Here is a 25,498-nt window from a genome sequence, read left to right on the forward strand (position 1 = left end):
GAAAGGGCGTTTATTCTACTGTCTGCAAGTCAGGTAAGCAGTACCACTTAATCATCAAACACACTCTGAAAAGAGTTTCGGGACATGAACACACATGCACATAAACATGTTATTTCCAGACTCATTTTTGTTTGTTCAAGAAGAAATGTCCACAGTTTGAAGAAAGAACACACAACGAAAGATTCGGGGGTCAGAATTTTTTTTAAAGAACACGGTGTTGCGTTTATTCGAACAAATATGGTGAGTCCATTTCTTTTTATTTGTGTAGCATGCCATTTTCTTACATTTCGTACATTTTATTTTCATTCATTTTCAAACATAATTTTCTTTTCATTGCTCGGTTTGATACATTGTAATAGAATCTTGTTCTTTTGCAGAACTATTTTTCAAAGAAGATGCTGAGCACTTATCAAGGCAAAGAGATTTGAGAGGCGCATTTTCCGATACAGAAGACTATTTGGATCATGGACTTGTGTCCTCGAAAAGATGTGCAAGCAGAACATCTTCTATCAGTTCATGGACTGAATACATTAAGCCTTCCTTCACCCAAAAGCTTACCTTCAAATCTGTTATGGAAGGCGAACCTGTCATTTTTAAATGCAAACTAGTTGCTTGCCCCACGCCAATATTGTCATGGTTTCATAACAATAGGCCAATTGCTAGGGATTTCCGAAAGGGGATCAAAATGGATAGTGATATGCACATACATTGTTGTAGTTTGAAAATTAAAGAGGTTCAGGAGAGAGATTCAGGAAGTTATCGAGTGTTTGCTATAAACAGTGAGGGATCTGCTGAATGCACAGCTTCACTGCTGGTCGCCCTGAAAGAAGAGCAAAATGAAAAGTATTTAGATTTTGTAAGGAAGTCAGAGAGAGCACATGAAAGTATTGAGTGCCTTGTTCAAAAAAGAAGGGAAGAAAGACTGAGGATAGATCTTAGATGTGTTGGATCTCCTTTAGATAAAAGAAAGCAATACAAAATAAAGCCAGGGGACAGTTCATCTAGTAAAGGGCTGATGAGGACTATCAGCTTTGAGAAAATTACTGATATTAGCAAAGTTGATCCCATCTTCGATACCGGTTTTATGGCAACTCGAGCTCTGGAAGATGAGAAAACAATCGAGAGTGGAAATATACTTGATGTTGACATGAAGGTAAAGTTAAGGCGTTTGCGTGATGCTAGAAGAAATGCCAGGGGTAAGAGTCTTTCTCTTTCATCTTCAGAAGCATCTTCCGATTTTGACCTTGACTCTGTGAGAAGTGACAGCAGTATTTCAGGACTTTTTCCCTCAAGCGTTAGAAATAAGCACTTTTCTCAATTTGACCTGCAAGGCCATCTGATCACTCACACTACCATGGATTTCTTCAAAGAGGAGAAAGAAATGCAAAGTGGACTTGATGTAAGTCGAGAAGACAAGCAAAAGACATCTGATGGTTATGGCCAAGCCCCTTCCCAAGGCAAAACGTCCCAGACACAGGGAGAAGTAGTTCCGAAAGGCAGTGTGGAAGAGCCTTTAGAGATAAATTACTCACATGATTCCTTCCCAGATGAAAATTCACATGGTGAATTTGTCCTGGGAAAACTTAGTCAGAAACAAAATGAGCAAGAAGTTAAACGTGTTGTGACTATGAAGACCTCTGCAATATTAGCAAAATCGACATGTGATTTTGGCGACACTACAAATGAAAATCACAAACAACTTCCAACCAACCATGAAGAGTTGAAGGAAAGTGAACAAATGAAAAGTGGTCATGTTAGTATTTTGGCAACTGATTTGGAAAAGCATCACCGAGATGCCAGCAGCCCTTCTCAGAAAGTTTCACAACATGGTCCCCCAATGTTTGTCCGTGATATTGAATCACAGGAGGTGAATGCAGGTGATGTGTGCACAATTAGTTGCCATTTCCGTGGCTACCCACAGCCAACAGTCACTTGGTATAATAATGACAAACCAATACCCCGTAATCAGGAGTATACCATCCTGACAACTGAAAACCGAAGTATGCTGACTTTCTGTCCAGCACTCCCCCAGCATGAGGGATCCCTAACGTGTGTCATTTTCAACCAGTATGGCACTGACACAACATTTGGCATGCTAAAAGTGAATCCCAAAGAAAATGTAAATGAAAGTTCTGTCCCTCCATGCAGTGTTCATGTTTCAAGTGATGACCTTGAAACTGAAGAAGACAATGAAGAACTGATAGTGCTATATGACATTGAAAGTGGCAGTGGCCTTTTTCCCAAACCTAAAGAGCGTTCTACTCTACAAATACCACATATGTATGTGCCCCGCAGTAGCGCATCAGATTCATCTTTGCTTTCAAGCTCAGTTGAAATTAAAGTTACTGCACCAACTCCAATTCCTGCTCAAGACGATGAGCCACTGGAATGTTTTCAACCTATCGAATTTGTTCAGGAATGTGTGATGCAGGACCACTCTTCCCAGGCTACAAAACACAAATTTAAATTTGCTTTTGATGCGTCACATGGAGTCCCAAAAATTATTAAGGCAATTGAAAAGGATGTCAGCTGTAAAGAGGGAACATCTGTCGTTCTGGAATGCATGATATCTGGAGAGTCTCCCCTGGTCGTGACTTGGTATCACAATGACATGATTTTACCTGCCGATACAAAGTTTACAGTTGAAGAGAAAGGTGATCGTCACAGGTTACTAATCACTCATGTTTCCAGTGCTGATGCTGGAAAATATACATGTGTAGCCGAGAATAATGCCGGGGTCACGGAATGTGTGTCATGTCTTAAAGTGAATAGGGATTTGCAACGATTCAAAAGCTCTGTTCAAGAAATGTCTATTAGTGACGCGGGCACCACCATCTCACATACTGAAGCCATCCAGTATGAAAAAGCTAAAGAGTTAGCATGTGACCAGTGTGAGCTTTCAATGGACTCTGATCATGATACGAAGGATGATAAAGGGAAATCTGTGAGTCAATATCCTGATGGTCTGAGTTTGCAGGAAAAAGGTGAGGCTGCTAAAAGAAAGCAAGTTGAAACTCTAGCACACATAGAAATAAATCTCCCTACCTTTAAGGGTGATATGACCAAAGCAATGCCTACTAGGGCAATACCACCATTTGAAAATGTGCCTATGAATTTTCAGGATCAAAAGGAAACACATACATCTTTGAGTGCAGATAAGACAAAGGCAGAAGATCCCAGGATGCACCCATTGCTTGATGATGAAAACTATGGAACATTAAATGAAGCAATTGAAAATCAGACATATGAATATGCTGAAGAAACCAAGCGAATTAGCCAGGCATTGGAAGTTTCACATTTAGCAAAGAAAAAACCTGACACAATCACTGACAGTGAAAAAAGACATTTTCCCTTGCCTGAAGTCGAAAAGCATACACGCTTTGTTTTAGACTTCAGGGGGAAAAAAGTAAAGGATAGAGTCACTGATTTTGAGAAAAAGAAGTCAATTGTAAAATCAGTTTCTGAAGACCATAGCTCTGGGCAGGAAGAGGTAGATGCCCCCTTTATAGAGCATGACACTTCTGTGGGGAAACGTGTTCATAATGGGGAAGCTACGGCTCGTCAACATTTTCATGAAAAAGTCGAGCATGGGCTTGATCACAGACACACAGACACAAGAGAACATGATCGAAATTTTGAAGGAAAGACTTCAAGTGACTTTTTGGAAATGTCATTTAAGAAGGTAAAGGAACAAATACATAGCTATGAGAAAAAGTTGCCACCCAATATAGATGAACTGGATCAAAATGTGCACCTCCAGACAAATTGCAAGACAGAGCGAGAGCATCATGATCAATATGAAAAAGATGTGCCGTTCACTATAAATGTGGCGCGTAAGTCCATTTTAGAAGAACAGCAGGATCCAGAGGCTAAACCATTTAATAACCAGGCCCAGAACAGGTCGCTCCAAGACATGTACTCCCATCAGGAAAGTAAGTCAATGCAAACACTGACAGATAATAATGATGAGGGGCGGTCACCAACAAGAACAAAACATGACAAAGGACCTCCAGTGCAAGATGAAGAATACACACATGTATCAGTGTCCAGTGGTACATCATTAAGTCCTTTACTCGGGAATGTGGAAAATCCTGCTGAATCTGATTTTGGCCATGCTAAGAAGCCATTCAGTTTAGATACTGTGAAAGGACATGAACACATATCGACGTTTGATGAAATGCATGATTTTTCAAAGGAAGAGAAGAAACTTAATGCATTTGGGCAGAAAAGTATGCAACATGTTCAAATGCAAATCCAAGAGGAAGCTTCTGCTCCTGAAACTGTGTCTCACACAAACAGGTTTGTGCACGATTTACAAAACGTCATGTCCTTTGTTCCAGTTAAGGTTTCCGAACAGCAACATTTTGTTACTGACGAGAGCAAAGTCCAAGAAATAATAGTCAGTCAACACAGTGCAGCAATATTACAAGAAAAGCTTATGTCAAAGGAAATATTAAAAAGCGATGTAGAGACATGTCCTACCAGTGAAGGACTTGAATTACAACAGCATACAAAATCAACCAAGGCTCAAGATAGGAATAGCTTAGCCTGCCAAGCAGGGACAGAGGATGTTCCGGCCAAACCATTGAATTTATCTCAAGAAAATGTTGATTATGAGAAAACTGTGGGCGTTCATGAAAAGGGGAAAAATGTGGAAGCCGAGTGCGTAGGTTATCCAGAGAAGACCCCTGAAAAGGCTGTTTCACCAAATTTAAAAACATTGTCTGATGAAACAATTATTCCCATGAAGAGCAATAATGTGGGAGCTGGTCGCCCAACTGACATTGCCAATCAGCTGTATATTAAAACACAGAAAGAAGAGCATGTGCCCCAGAACACTGATCGCATTGTGCAAAAAGAAAGAAAGCCTGACTATTCTGAGCAGGGCAGCCGTGTAGAAATTCTCCACCCTGAATTAGATAAAATAATGCCCGAGGTATGCCATGAAAAGGTGGTTCCGGATCAATCAATCACATCAGAAATGGTACCTGGAAAATTTTCTTTAGATCGGTATTTCTTTTCTTTGAGCAGTGAACCCGACGTGGTTCATGAGGAGCAGCTCATAAGAAAAGAGGCACCTGTTTTGGAACAAGAATGCTATTCGGATCAACATCATGCTATGTTAGAGTCTATTGAACCTCTCTGCTCAAATATTGCAAATACTGCACAAAAATACCCATTGCACAATATCCCTAAAGGTAATGAGCCGATGGCCCATTCCGTTGTAGAGCCGGAGACAGAGTTTTCATTAGCAGAATATTTACTCAATGCTGGGCCACAGCAAAGACCATCCACTGAAAACAGTGATTTGAAAGAACCGTTCACAAGTGTGGAGGTTGAGGATGTAACCTTCAGCACCGTCTATGATTTTTACAATCAGCAACAGCAGCTGGCTCGGCCACTGTCTCCGGAATCTGAAATGTCTGTTGAAGTTGGCAGCACTGCTAGTGATGAGGCGGTGGAACTGGAGGGCTTCTACACACCACCCTCATCCACAGACAGGTTTGAGTCGCCTTTGTCTTTTGAGTCTTATCATACTCCTAGTCAATCGCCAGAATGGTGTTTGGCACCTTTACTGCCAAATGTATCTGCTGCTTCTGAACTGGAGCCCTTAGAAGAAGAAGAACATGGCAGCACAGCACCTGCGTCACATTGGCTGCCATCCAGTGAAGAGGTTCAGCCCACATCACCTGGTGCCCCTTTGGAAGGATGGACACCAATAGAAAAGTGTAGTGTCGGAGCATTTTCCAAACCAGACAAGGCAAGAGAACAACAGGGGAATGACATGCCCCCAGCATTCACAAAACCGTTGCCAAGAAAGTGGATTTATGAACATGATACTTTAGTTTTTACGGCAGAAGTTATCGGCTTTCCAGCTCCCGATGTAACATGGTATAAAAATAATGTGTTACTTGAGAAAGATCACAGAGTTAAAATAGAAAGAGAAGGTGATAGGTGCATTTTGGAAATCTATAATGTGGAAAAAATAGATGAAGGAAAATACACGTGCTGCGCAATAAATGTAATTGGAGAAGCAAAGGGTATTACCCAGGTGGACATTTTACCACAGGAAGGGAGGGCATTGTCTGTGGCTCCTCCTGTAACTCATCAGCATGTAATAGAGTTTGACATGGAGCAACCCATGACTTCAAGATCCCCTTCTCCTCAAGAAATACTTTTAGAAGTAGAGTTGGATGAAAATGAAGTTCAAGAATTTGAGAAACAGGTAAGAATTGTCACAATTCCCGAATTCAGTGCAGACAACAAAAGTATGATTATTTCTCTTGATGTCCTTCCTCTGTGGCTGGAAGAACAGCAGCCGCACTACCTCCACAAAGAAAACGAAAATGTGGAAATTGAAGTGGAAATCACTGAATTGCCTCCAAGATTCCTAATCCCTATTTGTGATCTTGAAGTAATGCCGCGTGCAGAAGCAAAATTCACATGCTGTCTCATGGGTTGCCCAACACCGAATATAATGTGGTACAAGGAGAATCAACGCATCACTCCCAAACCTGGAAAGTATCTGTTGTATGATGAAAAGGAAAACCACATTCTAACAATTCAAAACATATGTGACTCCGACAGTGGTGCATATGTGTGCAAAGCTGAGAATAGTTTTGGAGAAGTCATATGCAGAAGTTTCCTTACTGTGATGAAACCATAGACCTTTGTCGAAGAGGCTAGGGTTACAGGTAAAGCCAACATGCATGTGGCACCATGGAGGAGCCTCATATTGAACTTAATGTCATGAACATATTGAACTTAATATGTCGACTTTGATGTCCTAGTAGACCTTACTTGATGAACAAAATTAGAGTTACAAGAAGAGGGCAAATACACCAGTTGCTTTGTATTTACACTGAGTGAATATATTTACTGCCAATTGAGGGCTGTATAGCAATAGGCTCCTCAGCATAGCTTAATAATTGTTTACAGGATTCCCACACACCAGCTGTCCCGTGGTATAGCGCTGGCCAACCTACACAGGGCAATATATATATATATATATATATATATATATATATATATATATATATATATATGTGTATATATATATATATGTGTATATATATATATATATATATATATATATATATATATATATATATATATATATATATATATATTACTAATTGAAAGCAACCAGCTTGCAATAAACTAATTTTGACTGATGTAAGACAATATTATGAAGGGTAGAATTCATCAACAATGTGTATGTGAGACTGCGTGATTACTAGATATTGTAATTATTTGTGGAGAGGTATATTTTTACTTTTTGTTAAATGTTTATTGTGGCTCAACAATTCACATATTGATGTCTTGAATGCAAATTTCATACTATAGAGTTGCATATAGTAAGATGGTGCTTTAATTGCAAATCAATGGACTATTTAAAACGTTGCTTTAATGACGAGTGAAACCATTGTTTACTATAAAATGAAGTGGTGAGCATTGGTGCTACCCATGATATTCTTTCAGAGATCTAGAAACAACTGAGCATAAGCATATTAGACTTAATTGTGGTTAAATATATAACCAATTACATAATCAGTTTAAAACTTACCATACAAAAGGAAAAAGCAATACACTAACAATAATGCTGCAGCTCTGCTGTGATTGTGCTCATAGATCAGAATCGGTACCTCACCCGCGTCCTGGGGCACATGTCACCATGTTAAGCTTTTTACAGCTCGGCATAACCTTTTTTCATAAGGGAGAGAATTCATATGAAGAGCATTCCAAATCGATTAAACATTTTGGGCACATTGCCCTATTATATAAGCAAAAGGATCTATGTATAGCCCGAAGAGCGCCTCTCCTGCCACATATTTCAACAGGCTAGTCGTTCAATTGCAATTCTTCTGATCAAATTGAGCTCCTGAGAGACGAGTATTAAGTGATTTTACTACGGAAGTGCAAAAACAAAAATGGAAGGAAACATGGCTATTTATGGGGCTTTCGTCAGGATGAGCTGACCTAAGTATTAACTACATGTTTAGAATGTAATAAAAAGGAAATCAATCAATGTAAAGCTAAAAGAAAATCCAAAAATTGAAAAATTGATCATTTATGCCAGTGTTTTGGAAATTCAGTTTGTGTTAATCTGTATCAAGAAATAGAACCATTAAAATGTGGTCATGGGTTTGGCCTGTCCTGCTTATCCGTGAAGGCCTTAAATAGCACATACTGTGCTTTGTAAATACACAAGACGTCATAACGGCATCAGCAGCTCTTTAGCAGACGGGAAAAGGGGACAGACAGATTTAACCACAGGAAGGTTCTTCATTAAAAAAAATATATAGATTTAAATTGCACCGAAACAGGTGGGGAATGTGTCTTCACCCGAGTTCTGTTTTCAGAAATAATAGGTGAAAACAGGGTAACTGATTAGTCACTCATTTCATGAAAAATGAAATAAGGGATTCAAATCAACCAATACTGTTTTGTATTTATTTGGGCATATGAACACTCATATATGTTGTCAAGTTTGGAAAATATTTTAATATATTTATGTTAATGGTAAAGTACAATGAGTTTTCTGGTAAATGCGAATATTTTTAAATATCTCCATCTTTTAAAATAATATAATATAAAAGTGTATTTAGCTTGTAATATAGGTGTAAAGCATGTTGTCACAAATATATCATGGGCTGAAGAAAAAACAACTAAAGCAGCCATGATATGAAATGCTCGAAAATAAGTACTATTTTGATTTCAACTTATATATGATAAGGTATGCGTGACTATTTCGTGGAATGAGATACATTGTGCCTCAAAATGAGAAGCTTGAAAATCTCTTCCTAGCTCCCATTTTGTAAATTTTCATGAATAAATCACTCCTTCCCCTGAAATTGATAAGTCTGGGAATCATTGGGATAGAAAATCCTCTTGGTGTGAGAGTCTCTGCTGCCTTCCACCTTCTCAAGTGTTCAAGTATCAACAGGGTTTGGGATAGTCTATTCACCTTATGTGTATCACTCCTTATTGGAAGAACACATTTTAAAAAAGGAGCACACAACTATGGAACCGGGGATCATTATCACCATGTGAAATCTCCTACTATTGGCACATTTCCAGCAGAAATGTAACCGTTATTCTATGCTTAGATAATCTAGGCAGTTTCAGTTATCCCTGCTTACTGCATATCCATGTAATACTGTAGTGCCTGCAGTGAAACATTGTCTAATTTGGCCATAGTTCAAAACTTGTACACAGTGAAAGTTTGACATAAACCAAAAAAGCAATTGTCCCAAAGTCCATGATATTCTGATGAATAGTGTTTACTTACATTAAGAGATTGTTTCTTACCATCCCTTTATTGTCTAAAAGGGTTGTCCAAACCTGTCAATCGATGGTCACAGGCACATCAGGTTTACAGGATAACAGGTTTACAGGATAACTACTGCCTCTGTAACGAAGTCCTCTGGCTTATAATTTAATCACTGGAGAGGTGAACAGGGGATGTAATGTTTGAAGCTGTAGCAGTGTTTGTTGTAATGATTGGAATTAATTGCTTATAGAAATGAAGCACCACTGTTTGGATTACTAATACTGTTTATAAATCAATGTGTACACTTTTAAAGTACAGTTTAGAAAACTGTAGACAATACAGTGAATTAGATTTTTGATGAACACTGGGTGGTTTTGAAGTGGTTTACGCACTGTGAAGGGCATTTGATGGGCCCTGTGGAGACTGAGGAGTCAGCAAGGTGGGCGCTACCACTGACCTATGCTTTGAGGCTGAACAGGGTAGCATCCTCATTGTAGGATGGCAATTCACTGCAATGGACAGGGAAAGAGGGATGTGTGAGAAGAGCCAGGGGCAGAGAAATGAAAGTGAAATCATGCAAGAAGGAATGCTAAAATATACAAGAGTGGGAGAGGCCGAAAGAGGTGAGGAGGGAATGTGAGGAGCTGATGTTAGGAGGAAAGTGGCATAGACCGGCAAAAGATAATTAAGAAGTAGATTTGGAGATGATACATGAAAACAAAAAGCCGCAAAGGAGGATAATCGTTATTGTGCCATGCCAGAATTTTAAAGCATTGATCATTTTAGAATCCATGAATTTTCAATTATGCTTGATATATGCAAAACTGACAGTTGATGACTGGAAAGTTATGAATACAACTTAACCACGAGAAATTGCTCTGGGCAACCCTCCAGACGGCAATTACTTAGCCTGCCATACCATTAATGAAAGGGAAAGACCAACTGCAAATCAGGCTGTGTCCCACCTCAAAAGGGTCAGTCTACTCCGTACTGTTAGGCCACAACCCTTCTGCAAGAGGCCACCAGCAAACACAGACATATTTTGGCCTATGTGTCATCAGTGAAGTGTCGCTTATACCCATCCCACTCCGGCTAAGACATGCTAAACTAAAGGTTGATGGCTGTAAGGTTATAATCTTAACCACTTGCAATTGCTCTGAAAAACCCTCTAGGCCATCATTATTCATCATAACAGCCATTACAGAAAGGGAAACACTACATGCAAATCAGGCGTATTCCCATCCCATAAGGAACTTTCCAATCCAAACTGCTAGGTCGCATCCCTTCTGCATGAGACCACAAGCAACCCCAAACAAGTTTCAGCATCATTGGAAATGGTAAGTGTGAAGGCAAAACCAAGACTGATTTGCAAATGGCCGGTCTCCTTCTACAATGCCAGAGGCAGGCTAAAAACAATAATGTGGTATTTAAGTGGTTAATCTTAATTCATAACCTTCCACCCAACAGATTTCATGGTTAAAGTTTCTCTCCCTAAATGAGAAAGCGTATGCCCAGATGTGCGTACCTTGCTAGTTGTGCCATAGGAAACCAAGCTGCACCTCACAAATGTGGCCCACAAGGCCAAAACATGTTTCTAGAGTTGGTTTGTAGCCCTAATGAGGGGACATGGCCTAGCAGTTCAGACCAGTTTGGATATGGAAGTTCCCATTCTGCAATGGTACACATGTGCTAAAATCCAATGATGTGAAAGCTTGCCTACAGCAACTCCAGCGATTAAGATTCATTCATAACTTTCCGCCCATCACATGTAATGGTTCTGCCATATAAAGCATGGTTTAAAAATGTCATGTGTATACAGTTAGTGTTCAATTCTTGTCTGCAAAGGCCACAAGGGAATCTAACTTTCAGAATGTCCATAATATTCAGGAGATAATTCAACATAGGTTTCGAATCATTCGCTGTAGAGCTATCTCATGAATACTTATGTAGTATATCCTGAAAGCCTGGCTTGTAGGTGACCTTCCAGGAAAAGAGTTGGACAAGGCTGTACACAGTTAAGTGTCTGTTATTCACTTGATTTAGCCCTTCATTTTGATAAAATAATAATTTAATTGACATAAATATGGTTATAAATTGTGTAGTGTAACTTTCTGTGGTGTCAGCCACATCTGATCTTAAATGAGGATCCTAGCTTCTTTCCTATAGCAGGAATGTATTAGGTGGTCTGAACAATATTGGTTCACAATGTATTTGGAAAAGAGCAGATGGCATAGTTGCACATTATGGATTTGAAGGCCGAACCATTCATGAGAACCTTGAAGGCCACTTCTAGTTCATACTTTGGAAACATATGTTTCTCTTAGAAGCACAGCAGAACATCTTAGAGTACATATTTAGCTAGTTGTGCTATATAGATATACAGACCAACTTGGATTGTCACAAATAGCATAAAGTGCTGGTTATTTAGAAAAGTAAACTGTGTCCCTTCAGGTATGGGTTTAGGATATAGTCCTAATCCGATGCTCAGTGTTGAGAACATGTTTTCAAATGACATCAAAGAATGTCTGTGACTATCAAACCACAAAGTAACTAGCTGGTTGTCCTTTGCAGTGTGTCTTTGTGTGTCAGTTGCTCCCTACGTTTCTGTAACAATTATAAATTCTGCTGAAGTCGTAACCATTAGGAACAAACATGAGCTTCATAGTAGCCATTCCTGCCCTTCCTAATGAGCAGCCTGAATTGTTCTAGTTTGTTTGGTAAATAAGTAACTGTACAAATGTAATGTACTTCTTTTTTTAAGTGCATGTTTTATGTTATTTCTTGTGCTTGTATTTTTGCTATGTTATTGTAATGTAAAGTGGTTCGTTAATAAAGGTTTATTAAACTACAACTGAAGAGTTATGTTTTTTTGCCTCCTTTTAATACTAGTTTTTAAATGAAGCACTACAATCCATTCATATATTTCTCGAATTGCATTTAGCATCAGCCTCTGAGACTCAGAACACAATAAAAGTAAGAAATAAAAAAAGCTAAATATCACAGTAATAGAACATTCTAATTCTAAACAGGGGGATGTTTTTAATACAAACGAGTAGTTTAGAGGTGGAATCCACACATTCTGACCATATGATTTAAGAAATACTGTTGAAAGTAAATGATCACTTTGCTCAGTTTACTGCCTGGCATGGCCGCAAACATTGCCAAAGACAACCTCATGTGGACATCTTTCTTCCCCTCTCAGATCATTAGTTTATAAATCAGACTGGACGGGATGGGAGGTGGACAGCTTCCGGAGTTAAGCAAACCATATAACACTTCAACCTGACTTCCAGAGGCAGGCCCTGCTTAGATTAGGCTACTAGGGTGATGAGATCATAAGTTGTGTCTCCTGTAGGAGGCCCGAAGGTCGCATGAGCCATTGCTTCAAAGAAAGAAGACCACACACAATTTGTGACAGCATAAATGCCTACACCCACAGACCGAAAGTCGGTTTTAGAGATGGAAGTTTAATGCCAATGCAGTGGCAAACTTAAGTTCTGTTTGATCAAAACTGATCAATTTTTGAGACTTTTCTTAAGAGTGAGAATAAAAAGATTCAGTTGTTTTGAGCTTATTTTCTTGGGTGGCTTTAGGGCGGGTTTACGCAAAGCACAGTGAACATGAACGTCATTACGTTGCGCAATGTTTACTTCTGCGCTTTTGCCTCCCTGGCAGTGATATTTGAACCCTTTAAACACCCCTTAAAATAGGGATAATGTGGCGTCAATGGGCCAGATTTACAAACATGTTACAACAATGGAAAGTCCTATTGAAAACATTTTTGTAGATCAGGCCCAAGATGCACTGAACAATGTACCCTTAATCCTTGGTCTACAAAAACTATGATATGATATGATGTGATATGATATTGCAATTATAACGCGCCTGTATACAAGTGTTTCTAGGTGATTTTCAAGACAATTGTTATTTTTCAAAAGCTGAGTGGTGCCTGTGTTTTGCTGCTAAAGTCATACTTATGGTATTTTCTTTGGAATCAATGAAGCTAAAGCATGTTCCTCAGGGAAAAAGTGCCCATCCACAGCTTGTGATTTGTCGGGGTAGAATCCTGCTTCTATAAAGGGCTCTAGTTTGCTTATTACTAAGTAAGGCTATTATAATAGCACACATACCAAGTATAGACATCATTTAGAATGTCGTTGCCTGACATTTCGAAAAAACCTTATATTCACATGACAAAAAAATATGTCATGCCGCAAACTAATATTCTAAAATAGACTAACGTACAGAAACATATACTTGAAATCACTCTCCAAATGTTCTTTGCATTTGATTAGCATACAAAATGTCTGCAGTTCAAAAGCCACACAAACCAGAATTTGTGTTTGGGAATCACTGCTGTGGGTTAGATGACATTATCTGCTAGTAAATGTTTGTGTCGTTGTTTTCTTATGACCAGATGATTGGCTGACAAATTATATTGGTGAAACTGTAACGCTATCTTTCCCATACAGACGTGTCTACTAGCTCTGTTGCGTCTGACGCCGAAGAGAGAACTGATCTCCACAGCAGCGGAATGCACTTGGCCCACACAGAAAAAACACTTGAACTCATGCCTGACTCTTCCATTTATTCTGACAAATTTGAGTTGACAAAAGAGAAGTGCACAGTCCCTGCTTTTATCAGACAGGTTTCTTCAATAGAAGTGCATGTAGGGGACATGGCGCTGATGTCTGTTGTTGTCAATGGTCTCCCTAAACCTAGAGTTGAATGGCTATGTAATGGAGTTAGGTTGATGCCATCAACACATTATAAATGTGTGTTTGATAAAGATACCTACAGCTTTATCATCCCATATGCAGAGTTAGAGGATGAGGGTGAGTACAGTTGCATTGCCACCAATAAATATGGAGAGACAACCTGCAGTGCTTACCTGAAGGTGATCCCTTGCCCTGTGGAAGGGTTCCAAGCAGAGCCGCGCGTCAAGCTGAAGCGCAGCTTGTGTCCACCAATATTTGTCTCAGAGATTAAATCTACTCAGTGCTTAGAAGGTCATCCAGTTACATTCAAATACAAGGTGCTTGGCGAGCCAGCCCCAGAAGTCCAATGGTTTAAGGGAAATACCCAACTAACCAACGGGAAGTTTTGTTCCATCTCTATTGGTCCTGATGGTTCAGGATCCCTGACTTTAGAAAGCTGCCAGACAGGTGATAGTGGGCTATATAGTTGCAAGGCAATGAGTATAATGGGAGAGACGACAAGCACAGCAGAACTGCTTGTGTTAAAAGAAGAGATATTGAGTGAGTTTTGTCAGCAAGAGCAGCGACATTTTCAGAAACGGGTCACAAAATCGTATAAGAAGTCTGTAAGTGACCACATCACAGAATCTCGCATCTATGCAGTTAAGCTTCCGGGAGAGGTCTCTGCAGATCTGCAGGGAGGGAATCAAGTATTTTACACCATTGGAACAGAGGGAAAGCATTCACTTCAAAAAGAAGAGGTTTACCAATTAGAGGACCTGGCCTATGCCACAAGATCAGTATGTCAAGAAAGTATCCTTTCAGAACAGTTGAGTACAGCTCCAAAAATGCCATTGTCACAAGTTTCTACACATATAGGAGAGCACTTAGTTCCAAGAATAGAGCAAAGACGCCCTGCAGCTTTTTCTACTCCAGAAGTCCAGGAAGACTTGGGCTTATTAGAGCATTCTCTTGAGCCTATCACAAGCCCACTACTTCAAAAACTATCAGGCTTGAAACTGCAAGAAGCTCCGCATCTGTGCCTTCCAACCGTAGAGGAAAACACTCAGGGTGTTAAAGAGCAAAAACTTGAGAAGGACGCTCCTGAGATGCTTGAACTCAGCGTGTCTAGAGAGGCAAAGGCTACACTGACACCCCTTACTGCTGAAGAAGCTCTGTCGAAGATAGATGATAAAACATTGTTACTTACAGAGGTAGAGTTTAAAACGGGGACTTCTACTTGTGAAAAGAAGCAGATACTATGCACCCACAAAGTTGAAAGCTTCGAAGAGCTGCCGAAAGAAGCACCACTGGCCGCAGAGCATTCAGTGTGGGAAGAGGGCAGTTCATTGAACGAGGAAAATACAGTATTGCAATCGGTTCATGTATCAGAGCAACAAGAGATCAAGGAGACACATGGAGAACAGATATTTGCTATTGATGGACCTGTGGAAGCAATTTCGCTAAAAGAGCACCCACAAGAATTCTGTGTGCCTGTATCTTATTCTCAGACAATGTCACAGAAAGAGGAGGTATTTCCTGTAACAAATCCTGATAGGGTAAATGAGGTGATACAGCTTAATGCGACCACAAATTATGTTCCAGTTACAGAAGGTGGCCTTCAGCTAACACATCAGCATGTGGCAGAAATTCCCAGTAAAGAGGAATTAGTTTCTGCTGTTATTCAAACAGAAGCAAAACCACCTTTGCACCTGCAAGTTTTCAATGGTCAAAGGACATTTACCCAGGAAGAATCTTTCATTTGTGACATTCCTGCTGGAAACAAAGCGCAAATCCAGAAAAGCTTCACTTTATCCCACTCATTGACCTTAGAAGTGCGCCATCTCATCACACAGCAACCTAGCGATCGTATAGCCTCATTGGATAGTGAGGTGTGTGTCAGCTCCACTAAAGAATGCCCTTTAGCTCTTAATCTGCCAACAAAAAATGATCAGCAGATTTGGTCCAAGGAAGATATGCTGACTTTCAGAAAGCCTGCTTCGAAAGAGGCATTCCGCAAAACAGAACAAATTCGTAATCGGGCAGTGACCGTCGAAGAAAGGATCAAACTCTCTTCTGAGCATTTTGAAGGTATTGAGTCAAAGAGTAGTTGTGTGCTACCAGAATGTTCAATCGAATCTTCACTGCGACAATGCCTTGGTATCATAACGGAAGAAATGCCATTGCCCAAGGAAACTTTAATAAAATCAGCCGAAGGAGCTGAGAGAGCAACTCTGCTAAAGGAAGATCCTCCGGCTGATGTGCACGTCGCAACTACCTGTGAAAGCAGGCCTTTAATCCAGTGGCATACTGATGTATTTAAGCACACAGATCCCATTGTAGGTGACATCAAATACGAGCCGAGAATCGCTTCCCAAGCACCTCTTACTGGGGACTTTGGTGTGCCCTTAGAGAATACTGCTCTATTAGAAGCAGCTGAGCATGACTTTGCTTCTCGGATACAGGAAGGTCAGTCAGTGAGACTTCCCTTAATGAAGGCCGAAGCGCAGATAATCAATGAGGCACATTCAGTTGAGGAACCAAGACTACCATCGTGCACAGTGACATTAGCAAAACAGTCAAGAGGTATTTTCTGGGTAGGCGGGGCAGAGAAAAGGGATGTTCTATACAAAGAGGAAGCATTTATCGCTCAGCACCCTAAACATTTTAGTGTAGATATACAATCTCATGCCAAAAGCCTCCAGCGGGCCTCAGTAGTGTGCAAACAGTGTATATTTACTTTAGAATGTTTAGATGATGTAGACCAGGTTAAAGTGAAGAAGTGCAAGGTTACCAAAGAACCTTCCTACACAATATGCACACATCTTACTACAACAGGGAGTACAGGACCCCAAGAAATTACAGCAGCAATATCAGGGATGTACCCTCAAAATGCAGACATGAAAAATGAATTTAGGGCTGCTTTGCATGCTATCATCCAACAAGAAAAGCGTATGCTATTCGCAGAGGAGCTAGAACCCGTAGGCCTGGTTCGGCCAGAGAAACTGTATGTTTCAACTTCCCCCTTCAAAGTAATAAGAGCGACGAGTTCAGCTGAGAAACCGCTAGTACTTGAAAGTGTGAATTCTGCTACAGATAGCCTGTGCCTTCAACAGGGAGAAATAACCACAGAACCAGGAGAATATTTTCATCAATTGTCTTCCAATGAAACTTTAAGTGCCCCGGTTGCGAGACCTCCTGTGAAAGATGTCGGGGCCACGGCACTCAGCATTGACGTCAAATCAGCAAGCCTCCCAAGTGTAGGGCCTCTACAGGTTCTAAGAAAAGGTGACCAATGGGAAGAAATATGCGAAGACGAATTCGCAGAATATGTCTTCCCGATGAAACCCAGCATAGGTCGGAAACTGGAGGATGTTACTATAGAGGAAGGAAGCGCCCTCCACATGGAAACAGAGATTTCTAATGTACAGACAGTGAATTGGTACTTTGAGGGTAAACTGGTGCATTCAGGCAAACAGTTCAAGTGTTCACAACACAATGACATATTTACACTAGTAATCGACAAAGTAACCATGGAGGCACATCAAGGAGAATACGCCTGTGAGGCCGCGAATGATGGAGGAAAAACAACAACATCAGCGAAGCTCACAGTAGTGAAAGGAGGTTGGATAATGAGGAGAAAATATTTCACTGTAGTGCTTCTAATTTACTAATCACAAAAATGTTTAGTTCCAACACCAAAATAAATCATTTCACTCGCTCACATTTGACTAAAACCACAATATTGTCATCACAAATGCGTAACTGCGTGTATTATCCTTTTTACACATTTCACGGCCTAGCTTGTGCATCTCGTAACACACTGTGGGCCACAATCAGTCTCTCCTTGTTCTTCCCGAGACTGTCCCCTTGAACGCTAATGTGGCTTTGACACTACTCGTCATTTGGCTATTGGTCAATATAGGAAAAATATAGAAGGTTTGAATTTCAAAAGGAAGCACGTCCGAGCACTCTCTCACCTTTGTCTTCGCAACCATCACTATTTTCACCTAATTACTGTTTGTTCTTTCAAACTTGTTCATGAATTGTCAAGCCAGTGCTCTTCACACAGTTTTTTGCAGCAAGAAGAGATACTATTTCACGCTGATCGTGTGTTTCATTGGTCACTTAACAGAAATTGTGCACTTGGTTTCACGTGCTCGGTCATTTCCGCATTTGTTTTTTCACAGTCACTTGCCTGGTATCCTTGTCGTCAACCACCTCCCTAATTCGCCTTTGTTTTCCTGTTTTTCTAACTGTTTTGTTGAAACAAGGGGCAGATGATTGTATTTTGAATTATTTGCTCTTCTTTCCCCAGCTGTACCTGTGTTTCGGAGGAGAATTGAGTCACTGGAAGTCGCAGTTGGCCACACAGCAAAATTCACCTGCGAGGTTGAGGCCGCACCTAATATGAAATTCCAGTGGTTCAAATCTGGACGGGAAATTTATGAAGGCGACAAGTACTCAGTGCAATCCACAAAGTACCTCTCGACATTGGAAGTCTTGAGACCTCAAGTTGTGGACTGCGGAGAATACAGCTGCAAGGCTTCGAATCCCTATGGGAGTGTAAGCTGCACCGCAACTCTGTCTGTGGCTGGTGAGTAGAGACCTGCACGCCCACCCTGAAAGCACTTCTTCCTAGTGGCATATCTGGGTGGGAACCTATACATGGATTGTATTGTGGGGCATTGCATAAACAGTCACAGCATTCTTCAAAAAGTAATATGTACTTAAGTTGATCCGCCTCTGCATGTGACTAGGCCATTTTGATATGCTGTCCGTTTATGGTAAGAATCATAAATAATGTAAGAAAATGACCCAGTCTTTCTTATTTCGGAAAGTAATGTGCTTACCTTTCATGAGTGCAGTGTGTTGCCTATTCGAAAATAGCCATCTGTCAGATTTACTGCACCTACACTGCAAGAGCAAGCAGCATGCATCGTAGTACCTGTGATGATGAGCCATGTTTTGAGCCAATCTGAAATCTTTCAAGTCATGATCACAGATCAATGTCGGGCAAATTGTTCAGTCATCTTTTACTGCTGCATTTGATGTTGTAGCTGCTCTTTTTTTGTCTAATGAAAAATGATTCTCTTGCAACACAAATATGTTCTTGGTTATGCAGGGAGGACTGCTAAATTTCCCTCAACTGAATGTTACTATTTATTTTCTTCTTACAGAAGCCTTTCCTCCATATTTTATAACTAGACCTGACTCCATTACATCTTTTGTGGGTAAGACAGCAAAGTTTCAGGGCACCCTGTCAGGGACCCCTGTCATTGAGGCTGTTTGGCAGAAGGACGGGTTTGCAATACCATCTTCACGGAACTGCAACATCACAGGTGCCTACAATAAGCATGTACTGGAGATCCCAAATCTTACCACGGCTGATATAGGGGTTTATTCTTGCAAGGCCACTAACAAGTTCGGAACTGATATCTGCCAGGCTGAGCTGACTGTGGTTGATAAGCCACACTTTATCAAGGAGTTGGGCAGCCTCAACTCAACTGTGAACAAAACCATCCGCTTGGAATGCCAAGTGGACGAGGACAGAAAGGTCACTGTGGCATGGAGCAAAGATGGGCAGAAACTGATGCATGGCAAGGACTGCAAGATGTATTTTGAGGACAAAGTGGCCTCTCTTGAAATTCCAGTGGCCAAACTCAGAGACTCTGGAAATTATACATGCACTGCTTCGAATGATGCTGGGAGCAGCTCCAGCTCCGCTTCTGTGACCATCAGAGGTAAGACAACCCGACAGATACACACACACACACACACACACGCTCTTCTCTATATACAGCAATAACAAATATATTTAAATTCTTAAAATAAGCCTTGAGATGTAAATGGGGAAATGGTTACTTCAGATGTTTATATTGTGGGAGAAAGTAAGTAAGTTTTAGAACAATCTGCAACCTCTATTCATGTGTTTATAGTCTGTTCCTCAGATCGTGGTTTTGTCACCTTGCTCGTTCCTTTCCAGTTGCAAATCTTACCTTTAAATGTCATATTTCACAAGTCCTATGTCGTGTCTTGAGGTGTGTGAGTTGTATGTAATTTGTCTTTTTCTGCTGGGCTCAAACCACTTGAAGGCGGGAGTTTGTGTGAGTTCCCTCTTTTTGAGTATGCCCAAAAACATGGGTTGGATTCTTACTTTCTTTCTTCTGTTTTGAAATCTTTCTTTAGAACCACCATCCTTTTTGAAGAAGGTGGAACCATCTCATTTATTGAGACGGGGTGAGTCAGCACACCTCCAGTGCAAAGTTAAAGGCTCTCCGCCAATCCATGTCACTTGGTTCAAGAATGACATGGAAATTAGACAGAGCGATCTGCACCACATAAGGTTTGTCAACTCTGAGGCAGTGCTAGATATTGTTGACATGAAGGTTGAAGATAGTGGTCATTACTCCTGTGAAGCGACTAACGATGCTGGCAGCGACAGCTGCACCGCTGAAATAATTGTGAAAGGTTTGTTTACTATGAGCAACGTTTAGCAGTTTTATCTGAGATGGTAATATCTGGCATACAGAGAATAACCTTTTCTTGATAATTTAATGCTTTTGTAGAACCTCCTTCTTTCATCAAAATGCTTGAACCAGCAGAAATGGTGAGAGGATCAAATGTGACTCTTCAGTGTGAGATTGCCGGCACTGGGCCTTTTGAAATCAATTGGTTTAAAGACAAGAAGCAAATACGAAGCAGTAAAAAGTACAGGCTTACAGCGCCCAAGGGTCTTGCTTGCATGGAAATTTCTTCGTTTAACAGTGCAGACGTCGGAGAATATGAATGCGTTGTAGCCAATGAAGTCGGAAGGTGTGGCTGCAGTTCAACGTACAGACTGAAAGGTAAATAATGAAGACAAAACATCTTTCTTTCTACGGATTGCAAAGACCTGTGCATTCCCACTTGGAGGACACAGTCTCTCTCTTAATGCAACAACTCAACCAACATTCTTCAATGTCTTAATCTTGAGTGTTCTTGTACAGTGCTGTATTATTTCTCTTAATGTGACCATTGAATGCAAAGACTCTTACATACAATTCGGTGTGCCTAGGGGAATCGTGATGTCTAGGGCTAATTGCACCTAGGATTTCTTTCTGAGCTTTTATCTTTGCCCTGAAATTGATCGCTACCTAAATATTGGTCTGTTGATGTCACAGAGAGATGAATGCAATGGTTATTTTACATCAGGACCTCTTGTGTGTACTATTGCATACATCACTGTCCTTACATTCTTTGATGGCAGCTTGGAATCAAACATTGAGTAACACTTTGGTATTTTAATTTGACTATTGAGGATCTTAATTGAAGTTTATTTGAATATAAATACGGTAGAGAGTTTACACCAAATGGTACATAGAAATTGGCAGCAGGGTAGTGGCTTTCATGAGCATGGAGGGAGTCTGTGCTGGGGAAGAAAAGGAAGATGAGTGCATCATCAGCAGCAAGGTGGTTGGGGAGGGTAATTAGCATATAATGATGCTAGCATAGAGAGTGTAGAGAAGGAAAACAGCAGAGCCTTGTCGGGAATGCAATGGCCAATGAGGGGAGCTGGGGGGTGCAGTGATGAGTGAGGACAAACAAGTGAGTGAAATTAGTAAGCAAAGTAAGAGGAGAACCAGGGAAATTCTGTACCCATAATGCCCACACTCTTCATAGATAATGCCCAACTCTAAGAAAGGTGCTGGAGAAGTTAGAAATGTTTTACAGAAGTGTTTCCATTGGGCAGATGTTGTGAGGTTACCAAGGCAGATGGCGGACTGCATTCTGCAGATGCTGATGAGCCGGGCATTTTAGAGGATACTCTAGGAAATGCTGTTCAGGTATTGGGTAAAGAGTAACCAATTACGGTTTGTATAGAACATGGGGAAAGGGAAATATAGTGGACGATATATGGGTTTGATGGTCAACCTTACGAAAGTGAATGCCAATATCATTTTAAAGCAGAGAGGCTAGTGGCCCGCCAATAACAACTGGTTCCTTAAACAAGATAAATGGGGAAAATGCTAGTATGATCAGGATTTTAATGTTTCGAGGGCCAAAAGGTGAACTTGCTTCCAATTTTCACTCTGCCAACTACCAACAGTGGATGAGGCAGAAAGACAGATAGGCTGGTAACACTCAGGGAAGAGCTTAGGGTAGCGGAGGGTGGAAGTAGTGTAGAGGGGGCCAGGGGAAAGGTTTTACATAGGATCGCATCATCATATGTTTCTTGGTTGAGAAGAATGTAGGAAAGGAATTTACAGTGAAGGGGGGAGTTGTGGACTAACAGGTGTTGGCGCTGTTGCTTGAGCTACTGTCCACTTGTTGAATAGTTCTAAATGTGTTGATGGGCTATCATTTATTCATTTGTATGTCTCCCTCCACCAGAGCCGCCCGCTTTTATCAAAAAAATTGAAAATCTAACTGCACTCTTGGGAAATGCAGTGGTTTTTCAAGCAGCTGTGAAAGGGTCAGAGCCCATTTCTGTAACCTGGATGAAGGGAAAAGATCTCCTTAAAGAAACCGACAAACTCAAAACAACATTTGAAAATAGCGTTGCAACTTTGACTATTGCTGATATCCAGCCCAGTTACGCCGGCAAGTACACGTGCCTGGCCGAAAACGAGGCTGGAAGTCAGACATGTTTCGGAGAGCTGTCGGTAAAAGGTTGGTGTTCAAACCTTTAACTCCTGAAGATTCACATAGTATTTAAAAAAAACCCATACCTAGTTTGTTCCCTATTGACCCCTGTTGCATTCTGTTATAGAGCCTGCCAGAATAGTTGAGAAAACCGAACTGAGCCAGGTGACGGCGGGAGATCCGGCTACTCTGGAGTGCACTGTTGCCGGCACCCCGGAACTCAAAGCCAAGTGGCTGAGACACGGCAAGGAGATGGTGTCCAGCAAAAAGTATAGAATCAGCTTCAAGAACAATGTTGCTTGCCTTAAGTTTTACTCCTCTGAAATGCAGGACAGTGGTGAATATACCTTCGAGGTTTCAAATGATGCTGGCAGTACGAAATGCCAGATTCCGTTCACAGTGCTAGGTTGGTATCTGATTTCTTTTGGTAAACTCTGATGCTTTTCACTACACGCCAGGCGATTATTAAGTTAGATTAAAAGCCTCATTCTCATGTACTACCGTCCATTTCTTATGCCCCAAACAGATCGCACGATTCCGCCAACGTTCACCAAGCCGCTGAAGAGTCTTGACAGCATATTGGGTGCTTCCTGCCGCCTGGACTGTAAGATCTCAGGCTCCCTGCCCATGAGCACGTCCTGGTTCAGGAATGGGAAAGAGATCACTGGTGTGAAGTACCGAATAGCATATGGGGAAGGCGCTGCTTCTCTGGAAATCAGCAGGGTAGACATGAGTGATGCTGGCATGTACACTTGCAGAGCATCAAACTCTGCTGGAAGTAAAGAAAGCAGCGGCACTCTGACAGTGAAAGGTTTGGCATCCTAATTGTCTTATATAACACTACACATATGTATCAGTATGTATGTGGGTGTGCAACCTTTTGCTCTACAGATGGGTTGGACTACAACTCCCAGCAGCCATAGTCATCATAGTTAATGGTGAGGGATCGTAGGAGTCGTACCCCAAAACATCTGGAGAACCACAGGTTGTAGACCCCTGTATTAGTTCCTATATGGTGACAATGTGTTCCCATACTAAATACACGCAACGTGTTTCTTGTCCACCAAATGTAGAACCCCCAAGCTTCACTTCTAAACCGGATTCCCAAGAGGTCTTGCCGGGATCCACAGTTCGCTTGAAGGCCGCTTTCCTAGGGACCGCTCCGCTCTCCATTCAGTGGTTCAAAGGAGATGAAGAACTGACCACCGGCGGCACCTGCTACATTACAAAGGAAGCACTCGGAACCACCCTGGAAATATATGCAGTGAAGCAATCCAACTCTGGGAGCTATGTTTGCAAAGTCAGCAATGCTGCTGGCGCTGTTGCGTGCAGTGCAAACTTGTTTGTGAAAGGTTTGCATTCTCTTTTAGTCTTTGACTTCTTGCCTTCTTTGCACACTCTTCGGCTCTTTACGAGCCACCTCTTTCTTTGCTCTAACCACTTCCTTCATTCCACAGAACCTGCCATCTTCGTTGAGAGAATGGAGTCCCTGCAACTGCTGAAAACAGGAGATTTCCTAGAACTGAAGTGCAAAGTAGTTGGCACGCCCCCAATTAAAATTACCTGGACCAAGGACGATAGGCCAATCGCAGAGAGTGCCAAGCACAGGATATCTTTCCGGAACTCAGAGGCAGTCCTGCTAATGGAGGATTGCTCTGTGGGAGACAGTGGTGAATACATATGTGAGGCCCGCAATGAAGCCGGCACCGACTCCTGCAGTAGTATTGTCACAGTGAAAGGTTTGTGTGATGTTTCTTTTTCCTTTGCAAATCTTAAACATCTTGAAAAGGTCCCATTGCTTATTAACTAAAGGAACGCTTTTTGTGCACTATAGAGCCACCTTCTTTTAGTAAGGAGTTCGAGCCCCTTGAAGTCCTCAGGGATATGGAGGTTGTGCTGGAGAGCAAGTTGCTGGGGACTCCTCCATTTGACATTTCTTGGTTCAAAGACAACAAGCCCATTCGAAGCAGCAGAAAGTACCGAACAATGATGGAAGATGATCTGGTTAGACTTGATATCCTACGCTTTGACTCCTCCGATGTTGGGGAATATGAGTGCAGGGCCTTTAACGAGGTTGGAAGCTGCATGTGTAGCTCTGAAGTCATGTTAAAAGGTTAGTACACCTTAGATTTGCTTCGGCATATTTAGGTATTTGAAGTGGACTATTGTACCTCAAACTGATGTCTTCCTTTAATTTATTTTCTGCTAGAGCCCCCATCGTTTGTCAAGAAAGTTGAGAATGCTAGCTCATTGATAGGAGGAATGGTGGCCTTCCAATGCATTGTCAAAGGCTCCGCGCCAATCACCATAATCTGGTTGAAAGACAACGAGGAAGTCATAGAAGGGGACAAAATAAAGTCCGTCTTTAAGAACAATGTGGCCACTCTCACCATCAGCGCAATTGAAACAAAGCACAGTGGCAAATTTTCCTGTCAGGCTAAAAACGATGCCGGAGCACAGAGGTGCTCTGCCACACTTGCAGTAAAAGGTTGGTTTAGCTTGTTTACAAAGTATTTTATTTATCTAATTTGCCCAAAATGTCCACAAATGGTTAATAACCTCTTCCCATATTTCCCGTAGAACCAGCAACAATAACCGAAAAGCCTGTGTCGATAGATGTTACAGAAGGTGATCCAGCGACCCTGCAGTGTAGATTCTCCGGGTCTAAAGACATAACCGCCAAATGGTTGAGGGATGGAAAAGAAATCACTTTCGGTCCAAAATACAAAATCAGTATCACGGATCGTGCATCCGTCCTAAAGATACTTTCAACAGAAAAGAGAGATAGTGGGGATTACACATTTGAAGTCCAAAACGATGTTGGGAGAAGCAGCTGCAGTGCTTCCATTAGGGTGCTAGGTCAGTATACTCCTCCATTACTGCCACACTCATTGCATACTTC

At 41.2% G+C, this 25,498-nt stretch overlaps 1 protein-coding gene across 1 annotated transcript in view; it reads left to right on the top strand.

The window, feature by feature from the left end:
* TTN (titin) overlaps positions 1 to 25,498 on the top strand; it is a 364,996-nt gene that overhangs the window by 82,740 nt on the left and 256,758 nt on the right. The window contains exons 44-55 of the mRNA XM_069616101.1: positions 18,290 to 18,568; positions 19,152 to 19,715; positions 20,161 to 20,442; positions 20,541 to 20,819; positions 22,345 to 22,623; positions 22,724 to 23,002; positions 23,123 to 23,407; positions 23,670 to 23,948; positions 24,054 to 24,335; positions 24,431 to 24,709; positions 24,806 to 25,084; positions 25,177 to 25,455. Of these exons, the coding sequence (XP_069472202.1) occupies positions 18,290 to 18,568; positions 19,152 to 19,715; positions 20,161 to 20,442; positions 20,541 to 20,819; positions 22,345 to 22,623; positions 22,724 to 23,002; positions 23,123 to 23,407; positions 23,670 to 23,948; positions 24,054 to 24,335; positions 24,431 to 24,709; positions 24,806 to 25,084; positions 25,177 to 25,455 (3,645 nt within the window). The remainder of the gene's footprint in view (positions 1 to 18,289; positions 18,569 to 19,151; positions 19,716 to 20,160; positions 20,443 to 20,540; positions 20,820 to 22,344; positions 22,624 to 22,723; positions 23,003 to 23,122; positions 23,408 to 23,669; positions 23,949 to 24,053; positions 24,336 to 24,430; positions 24,710 to 24,805; positions 25,085 to 25,176; positions 25,456 to 25,498) is intronic.

Source organism: Ambystoma mexicanum, chromosome 9, assembly GCF_040938575.1.
Source record: "Ambystoma mexicanum isolate Mex_15411 chromosome 9, UKY_AmexF1_1, whole genome shotgun sequence".
NCBI classification, from domain to species: Eukaryota; Metazoa; Chordata; class Amphibia; order Caudata; family Ambystomatidae; genus Ambystoma; species Ambystoma mexicanum.